This window comes from Acipenser ruthenus, chromosome 41 (assembly GCF_902713425.1).
Source record: "Acipenser ruthenus chromosome 41, fAciRut3.2 maternal haplotype, whole genome shotgun sequence".
Classification (NCBI taxonomy): Eukaryota; Metazoa; Chordata; class Actinopteri; order Acipenseriformes; family Acipenseridae; genus Acipenser; species Acipenser ruthenus.
This window is the reverse complement of record NC_081229.1, coordinates 2,723,215-2,734,155: the sequence shown is the minus strand read 5'-3', so window position 1 is coordinate 2,734,155 and position 10,941 is coordinate 2,723,215. Positions and strand designations below refer to the sequence as shown.

At 39.3% G+C, this 10,941-nt stretch overlaps 1 protein-coding gene across 1 annotated transcript; it reads left to right on the top strand.

The window, feature by feature from the left end:
- Positions 1–4,776: 4,776 nt before the first annotated feature.
- LOC117433658 (electron transfer flavoprotein subunit beta-like) lies at positions 4,777–10,592 on the top strand. The gene is made up of 7 exons (XM_034056046.3): positions 4,777–4,922; positions 5,634–5,792; positions 6,493–6,651; positions 7,076–7,138; positions 8,865–9,023; positions 9,127–9,331; positions 10,357–10,592. Exons 1-6 carry the CDS (start codon positions 4,869–4,871, stop codon positions 9,295–9,297), a joined length of 765 nt encoding a protein of 254 aa, XP_033911937.3. The 5' UTR covers positions 4,777–4,868; the 3' UTR covers positions 9,298–9,331; positions 10,357–10,592.
- The last annotated feature ends 349 nt before the right edge of the window (positions 10,593–10,941 follow it).

Here is a 10,941-nt window from a genome sequence, read left to right as displayed (position 1 = left end):
TTTTTATGTCTCGGTTTTTCAAAACTAGTTTTAAGATTTCAACACTCGAATGCCTTTCCTGTCCTGACTTGACCTGTTTGAAGCCGGAGAGGAGAAATGTGGGATAAATTTATGACTGCTTGGGGGATTAGACCACCAATATTACCTCGCTATGTATCTTTCAAATAAAGTACGAGGAAAAAGATAATTTAACAAGTCCCACAAAAGTGTGGTATTACAAATATTATAATGCAATCCAATATTATATTTGATTCCAATTTGCTGATTAAAATAGATGCCTAGAATGGTCTCATCAATATTACAAAAACATACTTCAATAAAAAAAAAGTATTTTAAATAACATTTGTGTGTGTGTGTATATATATATATATATATATATATATATATATATATATATATATATATATATATATATATATATATATATATAATTAAAGCTTTTAATTTTTTTCTGTAAAATGTGTGTGTTTTTTGCCTGTATTCTGCCAGTTCAATATATTCAATCCTTTCAGTCCTGAATTTATTTTTGTCGAGCTGAAGAATAAACGCCCTTGTTGGGTAAACATAGAAACCGGACAAAATGTGTATTTATCTATTTATTTATTTTACATTTTACATTGAGTTTAGTGCATAAGGTGGCGATGTACAAGGTTATTTAATAATCGCGTGGAAATATCCATCAGCTTGTAAATAAAACGCTGAATAAACCATATTTAACATCCATGCAAAATACAAAGTTTTGTTTTCTGAGTTTCTCAGCCACACAAGCGCTCAAAAAAAAACCAGCTGACTGGCCGATCCAATCCGGGTTTTACACAAACCACATGATGCCGACAGACAAACAACGAGCCAGCGGGGAGGACGCGCAAGTAAAGCAGTTCCCATGACAGCTTTGAAACCCCAGAAATGAAACGTTAACTTACCAATAACGAAGCAACCAAAAAATACAACGCTTTTAAAAACTTCTGATAGCTATTTAGATGTTCCGTTGGTGGAATTATTGTTGAGATTTGAAGTACAATGTTGTTTTTGTCTCTTTGTTACGTAAACGCCGTGCTTCGGTCAGTACTACCCGGGACTATAACAACTGTAGTTTACAGTTTCGTTTCTATTTGTAATTCACTTTAAGTCTATGTTGAATAAAGATACGTTGAATTAAGGTGTTCCAAAGCGTCTTTATGTTATATAAACTGTGCACATATTATTATTTTGCATTATTATTATAGTTTCATACACAGCACCACTGTACCAACCGTCCTTTTCCGGTTTTCGTTTGCAAAGCATTATGGGGGCTGTAGTTTTTTGGTGTGCAACACGAGTGCTTTTTAAGTTTAAGGTTTTTGTTTCACGGCGCAGCTCACTTCATTTTTCTTGATTACAGTGTATGTTTATCAGTGTGTCCATTTTGAAAATAATACTGTATTGTTCAGCATTCGTCAGAGATTGGTTGGACATACACTACAAGTCAGTGATTCAAATGAGAAGTTTTGAAAGAAACGCATGTTATAGAAAATATGTGTTTTCATTTTAAAGTATAACCAGGCTTGTACAAAAAAAAAAAAAAAAAAAACATAAAAAAAGGTTACTTGGTGTGATATTTATCTATTTTGTTCTGTCATTACTGGCATACCCCTGAGTCCTGCTGTATTTATTGGGTAAATAATTTACCTAATAGTATGCAATCAGCTGCCTTATACCTCTGGTGCGAACGACTGCAGAATTATGTTTAGGCACATGGGAGGAACTGTAAACTTTGACATCCAACCGCTGCATAAATGAAATCATGGAGCTGCATTACCTGGCAACCACTGGAATCATTACACTTGGAAGCAGAATTCCCTTAGTAACCACCTACTAGATTAATATGGAATAATCAACTCTTTATTTATATAGCTCCTTTCATGCAAAAACGTATATCAAAGAGCTGCACAGGACAAAACAGAAGAGGTTGGCTCATATTTACAGTAATGGATGACGAGTATAAAATGAATAAATAGTTTTATTTTAAGCAGGGGTAGCTTAGGGGCATCATATCTTCATGAGCCAAGGTCCAGTATTCTTCATACTTAACATCCGTGCTGTTTGAAGCCCAGTCTACAAAGCAGGTGAGGTTCAGTGTGCAATTCTCACAGCCAGAACTGAAAGGCCTGCTGTTAGTTGAGGTTGGACGCCTCACAGCAGGGTTGAACTCCGTGTTGAGGTCCCGGTGCTGGGTGGCGAGGTCCAGCCCCCTCAGTTCTTTGTCGTGGTTTCTGGAGGGGTAGAAATCTGGCTTCCTGCCCGAAAAGAATTCGGCAGGAACAACGTTCCCCCAGATCCCCATGAAAGATTTCTCGAGTGCCGTCAGTGGACCCCAGAGCTGGTAAAATTTCATCCTGCGGCAATTGAAAAACGTATACAGAATTTCTAGCAGATGAAAGAATCTTACCTGCTATAGCATAATTCATTTTAACAAAGTGCATTTGGTGCCCCCTCAGCAAAGCCTTCATATGATATAATGGAGAGTGACAAGCTTAAACAATAAGCGAGCACTAGTAAGAGCTTGGAACTGGAACATATGAATAAAAACAGACCCCCATTAACACTAGTATTGGAATACCTTACATAAGGTAACATTAGGTAGTCCAGGATTAGTGCTAATCAGGGTCTGTGAAACCAGCCACTAAAATAATGTTTTATTTTATTTATAGATATGACCACTAGAGGCGTAATTTGCAACTACGGCTACTGATAGTACTTAAAATCTCTGTACAAAATAACAAAGCAGAGGTGACAGAAATTGTAGCTGTATAGACACCTCTAGTGGTCATTTTTCAAATTACATCACCCAGTGATGGAACATTTCACTACACCCAGCAATTCTGTGCTTGAATATGTAATGCAGGGTTTTTAAAAAAATGTATTCAATGTTAAAGCTGTAACATTTGTTGTATGACACAGTTTATTAAATAGGTAAGCAATTACATTTTATGAACATGTAGATTTCCACATCTAATGCACATATCTGTATATGCATTGATTTACATTCAAATGATGTAATAAAAATTATTTAAAATGATATTAGAGAAATCATCTAACCGTCAGAGTTCAAATGTGATCAGCCTTACCTTTAGCAATTACAGACGGGTTCAAAGCTTCACTCTGGGTTTGCTGGTAATGCTTGAAGCAGATCTTCTGTCTCAGAGTCTCAGATTTAAATCAGTTGTGACTTTTAATTTATTTTAGAAAGTGTTTTTGCTGTTGCCATGTTTGGAATTTAACTTTGTGACATCATCTCACCCAGTGATGTCATAGTATACTTTTAAATACAATTATAGACAAAGAGAAGGAGATACCTTTTTATTGGACTAACTAAACAATAATTAATCACAAGCTTTCAAGACCTCAAAGAGCTCTTCAGGTGAAAGTAGAAAAGACAGATTGATGTTTACATTCAAAGATGGCATCAGAACTTTAATAAAAAGAACCCATTTTGAATCCTTATAGATCTAATGTAAGGAAAAAAGCTGCTTCACAAAAAAAACAGGATGTGTGGCCTGATCACAAACAATGACAATAACAAAGACTAAATACATAAATAAATTATCTGACATAATTGCAACAGTATGTACCAATATAATAGTAAAAAAAAGAATATATATAGACACACACACATGCATGCATACTATATATATTCATTTGTGTCCACCAAACTCATTTCACTTGTGCTAAACCAGGTTCGAACCCAGATCTCCAGAGATGAAGGGCACTAAATTAGCCCCACTGCAGCATGTCCTGTCCCTGCAGGAATCAAAGCTGATTCAGTATTTCCACCAAGGTTCTGAAAGGTCACCTCTGGAAGCAGGTAACCCAGTTACAGCAGGGCACACCTGCGGAAATTAAACGGAACGCTGTTATCAGGCAATGATATAAAGGCTCTAATCACTAATAGACTGAATTTACAGGTCTAAAGTTGTATCGACGGTGAGGAATCTCACAATGAAGACTTTCTTGGTAGTCGTCATCGTTGGCATTTTCTGCAGTGTACAAAATTCAAGGCATATGAAAGAAAAAGGGTTTTAAAAAAAATGTCCACAAAAGGTTTAAAAGATTAAAACATATTTTATTTTCAGGACTTTTCTGGCAAAAGCCCTTCTTCAGCTGTGTAAAAAGAAAAGTAAACACAGTGCAGTAAACTTGTTATTATTCAAGAATTGTAATTATACAAAAATTCGGCAAAAAAAACTTTTTTTTTTTCATATGCCTTCAATTCTGTACACTCAGAGGGGGCTTTCAGAGTCATGCCACACTAACGCTGTGCAACAAGGCTCTTCATTTTGTTGTGTTTCAGCATATTCCTGCACTCCAATAACGGAAAAATGCAACTCCTCCTCCCCTGTGTGTTTAACAGTTTAACTGTTATTAGGTTTGGTGAGTTGGAGAAAACATATCACATTAACAACTCGATTTAAAATAAATACTGATTGCTCGCATTAACAAGAACGTGTTTATTTATTTTTAGTATAGATATTTAATAAAACCTATAATTTTTTAATGCAGCACATTTGACTGTCCAACATAACAATGTTAGAATGCACACAAATTTAACTAAAAACAAACGTTGAACTTTGCCCTAGTTTGCGACTGGGGAAAGTCACCGGGCACAAAATCTCAAGCTTCTGTTTCCTAGCCAAATAACACGAGGACCGATTAGCCCCTCCTCCACCACCTAACTCGAGCTGCCTGATTGGATGAAGCAGCGAGGACGCTCTCTGTGATTGGCTAGTTCTAGGGGCGTTACCAAACACCTTCCCACCTCCCCGGTATCTTTTGTCCTCCGCGAAATCTGTCCGTGTTGGTCTTGGTCTTTTCTCCAAATTCTGTTGAAAATGTCTGGACGGGTTTTGGTCGGAGTCAAAAGGGTCATCGACTACGCCGTCAAGGTACAGTATAAATTATATAAACATGCTTTTAAAAACAAAAACAATAAGCTGCAGTTTATTACATAACTGGGAGGACGGCGGCTAAATCATATGTCCAGTGTACTGTACTGGCAAGGTCAGCACTAGGTTTATTGATACAAATATATTATAATTTAAAGACACGCGGGGTAATATTATTACGTAATGTAAGTTAAAAACCTTTAGTTTTGTGTCTTGGCTTCTGCCATTCCAAAATGTAATGTATGACTGACCGACAGCGTGTTTACAATAATAATAGCAAACTCTGTGTATTATTATTATTATTATTATTATTATTATTATTATTATTATTATTATTATTATTATTATTGCACGTCAAAAATGTCAAACAAATTGTAATTATGCAAGAGCTGTTGCTGATAAGCGTGCCTTCAATCACAGCTTCAAAGTTAGTTGACCCTGACATTTGAATGTGACCCTAAAATCGAAATTCCTAATCTTCCGGATTGATAGGAATTTCATATTTTTCTTTTTTGCTTAACAAAAGCCTCATTTAAATGGGGACCGATGGATGTCGACAGAGCGCCGCTTTAAGGAAGCGCACACGGTGACTCGAATGAAGTCCGTGGAGGATTTTGTATTTTGATGGGACAGCATACGGACCTGAAACACAATATTTGATGACAGTACGACGTTGATTTAAGTTAACGAGCGATCTTGTGTTTTGCCTAGATCCGGGTGAAGCCAGACAAGACGGGCGTAGTGACAGATGGCGTAAAGCACTCGATGAACCCCTTCTGTGAGATCGCCGTGGAGGAAGCGGTGCGTCTCCGAGAGAAGAAACTGATGAAGGAGGTGATAGCAGTGAGCTGTGGGCCTCAGCAATGCCAGGTACTGTTTATTTATAATATACAATCTGCTATAGTAATCGATTGTAATCACAAAAACCGTGAAAAAACATTTCAGTACTTCACAGCAATTTCCTTGTATGTAAACCATCTAATCCTATGCATTAATTTCCCAGTGATATTAAGTGGGGTGGATTGAAAAAGGTGGCAGTATTCAATATCAATATTAGAAGCGTGTGCCTATTGACTTCTATTATTACCTGGCATGGATATTTCAACGCTGTGATGATAAGTGGAGGTTTAAAATGAACAGGGGAGATATTGAGCTGGTTTGACAATACTTCAATCAGCTATACTGGCTACAATGAATCATGCTTTCTGAGGCAGGGGTGTCAAACTGCAGTCTTGGTTTTAATTCCAATTTAAGCTGTCAATTAACTTAATGGATTGAATTATTTGTTCAGTTGGACATGTTTTAATATTTTGTCAAGGTCTTTTCCAGTTGATGCTTCAGAAAATGCACTTCATTCATGGTACATGACCTATAAAACATATTGAAGCTTGGAGAGACGTGTTCAGAGTGTCCAATTAATCAAATAATTAGACCAATGAAGGAATTGAGAGCTCGGGGTGGGACGAAAGCCAGCAGGCACTGCGGCCCTCCAGGAGTTTGACACCCCTGCTCTGAAGTAAAAAAATGTCTCAGCAGACCAGTGTTTTGCTTCAGTGTGCGTGTTTTGTAGGAAACCATCCGCACAGCTCTGGCTATGGGTGCAGACAGAGGGATCCACGTGGAGGTTTCGGGGAAGGACTACGAGAACTTGGGCCCACTGCAGGTCTCCAAGATCATGGCTGCCCTGGCCAAGAAAGAGGAGGCCAGTCTAGTCATCGTGGGGAAGCAGGTAGCCAACCAATCGGATACCTCCAAATAAACACTCACAATCACTCATCACGTCAGTGTGTGAAACAGGCTGCTCATCGCCTATAGCACGCACGTCCCATGCAGTTGTCATTACCTGCTAGATAATAGCAGTTGGGTCTCCCTTGGCAAAGTCAGGCGCATTTAATGAAAGACGAGGTCAATTCTCTACAGACCACAGAGGATAACAAGGCTGTCATAAACTTAACGAGTGTTTGTGATGTTTTGTAAATGTGTTTTTAAGACTATGTTTTGGCTGCTTGAAATGCATGGGACAGTTTCAAGTGAGTTTCAAGATTCTCAAGGCATGTTAGTATTAAGAGAGTGTCTACCTTAGGGATAATGTGTGCTCTGACCGTTCTGTGAGGTTAATTATTTTGATGAATTCATTTTCTGATACATTCCAGGCTATTGATGGCGATTGTAATCAAACCGGACAGATGACCGCAGCGCTGCTTGACTGGCCACAGGTAAGATATCTTTATGGAGGCTTAGTGTTCCAGTGGTTAAAGAAAAGGGCTTGATACTGGGAGGTCCCCAGTTAAAATCCTGGCTTAGCCACTGACTCACTGTGTGTGACCCTGAGCAAGTCACTGAACCTCCTTGTGCTCCGTCCTTCAGATGAGCCGTAAAACAAAGGAGGTCCTATTGTAAGCGACTCTGCAGCGGCATTTGTTGATGCATAGTCCACCCCTTAGTCTCTGTAAGTCCCAAATGAAAGTATAATGCATTCAAATAACATGCATTTTGAATACCACCTGGAGTAGTATCAAGTATATAAAGTTTAAACACTTATGTTTAATACATTCATTTAGTGGTATCTTAACTAAAATGTTTCACTACTCCCTGTGATTGTCAAGTTATTCCACTGGAAAGTTATGTTTGATTTAGAAATAATTTATTTGCATGATCATTTAACACACAGCATACACATTTTCTACCACAAATAACCCGATATGTTAACAGAATATAATTGTTCTAAAGTTAAACAAAGGGGTATTGAAATAAACATGGCGTGTACAATCTTCGAGTGGGAAGTGTTTGTAGAAGTGTGAGGATGATGACTGACCACTAGATGGCACCAAAACCCACGTTTTGGCACAGCTATAAATGCACTTCCATTCCAGGTAATAAATTGAACCAGGTACTAAAGGACAAATCATTCATTACGCCTATTGGTGTAAGTCAGATTTTTATTTTTTAAATTTGTTTCTCAACAGTAGTTTTTGTGTTCTGTATGTGCCACGCTTTGTTGGTGTTGTAGTTAAAGCAAGCAGCAGTATAAGACCTTGTTTCTATTAGCATGGATTGCCCGCTGATCCGGGTTCTCCGCCTTCCCCCTGAATCCCCATTGATAGTCTACACGAGCTGAGTGAAAACACTCAGTTTCCATGCACTGCCAGATGTTGGCTGTTCTTTCCCAGCAAGCCTTGCGGTTATGGTCACATGGGCGGTATTGATTTGCTTCCGATAATTGTTGCTTTTTGTTACCAAAAAAACAAACAAAACAAAAGCAACGCGACAATATTAAAGCACAGAGAAACTCCGGAAGTGGATGAAATGTTTACGCCCACCCGTCACTTGATTGGTCAGTGGAATGATGTACTTCCACCCATCCCGCTTTGGGAAAGGGCATGGGAAAGGGGCAGCAGTGTGGAGTAGCAGTTAGGGCTCTGGACTCTTGACCGGAGGGTCGTGGGTTCAATCCCAGGTGGGGGGACACTGCTGCTGTACCCTTGAGCAAGGTACTTTACCTAGATTGCTCCAGTAAAAACCCAACTGTATAAATGGGGAATTGTATGTAAAAATAATGTGATATCTTGTAACAATTGCAAGTCGCCCTGGATGAGGACGTCTGCTAATAAATAAATAAATAAATAAATAAATAAATAATAAAGTAAAAAAAAATAAGGGGCAGCTCTGATTGGTAGCCAATGCGGAGTTGGCTAAACGAACATGGAAATGCGGTATTTAGCAGGTGTTTTGAACCCAGGCTCAGGGGTGCATGGAAACGCGGTATGTTGAGACTTTCATTTGTACATATACAAGGTGGTTTAAGGGCACGGGGGTCCGCTTTTTCAGCAGTACAAAATGATCGATTTATTATGGACATGTTTGGCTCCAAAACAAACTGTACCTTTATGTCGCTGCGCTGGAAAGTGTTAATTCGAACTGGCTCTTCCGTGCCTCTGCCAGGGTACCTTTGCATCGGAGGTGTCTGTGGATGGGGACGGTCTGAAGGTGGAGAGAGAGATCGACGGCGGTCTGGAGAGCGTCAGGATCAAGATGCCTGCAGTGGTGACCGCTGACCTGCGGCTGAACGAGCCTCGCTACGCCACGCTGCCCAACATCATGGTGATTATGAGAGAAGGGGCTGTGCTTTAAGATCCTGCCAGCTATTCTGACACTCTTATAAGCAGCCTGTATGCAGTGATCACGAACATCTGTCTCTCCCCAGAAAGCTAAGAAGAAAAAGATCGCCAGCGTGAAGCCTGCAGACCTGGGAGTGGAGCTGACCTCTCGACTGGAGATCCTGGCTGTGGAGGATCCCCCTCAGAGACAGTCGGGGGTCAAGGTGGAGTCAGTGCAGGACTTAGTCACCAAACTCAGAGATTCGGGCACCTTGTAGAGGACCGTCCGGTCACCTCGTAATCCACACTGGGGTAAGAGCCAGAAAAGTTCAGCTTTCTGATCTCTCGTAGTGATCAGTAATACATCTATAAATGTGTTATAAAGCTAGGTTTCCAAAGTGGTGGTCTGGAAGATAATTTTAGGGAGGGTCGTAGCACCTACAGAGATATTGTCCACCAAAGGATCTCACGACACAACGTTCTCCAGCCAGGGGATTTTATTTACACGAAGGCAGCTGTGGGGTGCTTCAGTGTTATTTTAATTGTTACACCCCCTCGACATCCTCTTTCAATCAAAAGGAGTGATTGAATCAAATAACCAGCTATATTAGTGTTGCACATTTTAAATCCAGCCATTATTTTCTGCTGTCTTCTATATAACTTGTTTTTCAAGGGATGTTTTTTTTTCATGTCTACAGTAAGTGAAAAATAAATGTGTTTTCTATTAAATACAAGCATGGTGACCCTCCTGTTTTAATTTTTATTTTAATTCATTCATCTTTGGGAAAGAATTAAGACATTTTCATGGGTATCATAAACTGCAAGGAAATTCAATTATTTGTGTATGTATTTCTCTGTGTGAAGGAGCAAACACACTCAGGGATTTAAGCAGAATTTAACACGTTTCCTTTGTGGATTCCAATACTCAAAGTCACACTTTTGCAGCTTAATCATTATCATTAAGCACAATGATGAGGCCACTAGTTGTTACCATAAATGATATCGGTTACCAATCTCTGGAAGAAGCATCGGACACAACGCTGGTGTGTGTTCATGGAGGATCCTGATGCTTCTCAAATGCACCTCCCAGTCTCTGCACCACTTTACATGTAAAGCTTAGTTGTTGGCTTTTCTCGACTCCTGCTTGTCAGGTTTATTGACACTTTCTCAGGCCATAAAACATTCTTTCCCCGATAGCAGCCAGATAACAGCATACTTTACACTCGGAACCACAGTTTCGTATTTATAATCTTTTGCATTAACCATTTACACGTCCTGTACAGGAATCCAGCCCTGTTCCTGTATCTATCATTTTTTTTTTTTCTATCCGCTCTCAGAATTGAAGTGGGAGGAGTGCTGTGTTGTAGAGGGACGTGTTTGTCAAGCCAGTACACTGTGATCACTGCTGGACTGGACTGAAGCTCGCCGCCTTTCTGGTCTGAACACGGCAAACGGAGGCTGAAAAGACTCACGCGGCCCGCTTAGTTCACCCAAGCGCCTAATTCTACTTTGATTGTTTTTGGAGGAAAATTACAATATGTACAAAATAAATAAACTAGTAGTTTTTAAAGCCTGACTGAGTACGCTGTGAATTTTTGTTCTTGGGCGTAAAGATTATTATTATTATTATTATTATTATTATTATTATTAATTTTATTATTATTATTTATTTCTCAGCAGACGCCCTTATCCAGGGCAACTTACAGTTGTTACAAGATATCACATTATTTTTACATACAATTACCCATTTATACAGTTTGGTTTTTACTGGAGCAATCTAGGTGAAGTACCTTGCTCAAGGGTACAGCAGCAGTGTCCCCCACCTGGGATTGAACCCACGACCCTGCGGTCAAGAGACCTGTACAGAAACATATTGTAGGGTCACAGATGAAGAACAACAGTCCCAACCGACCCTGTCATTC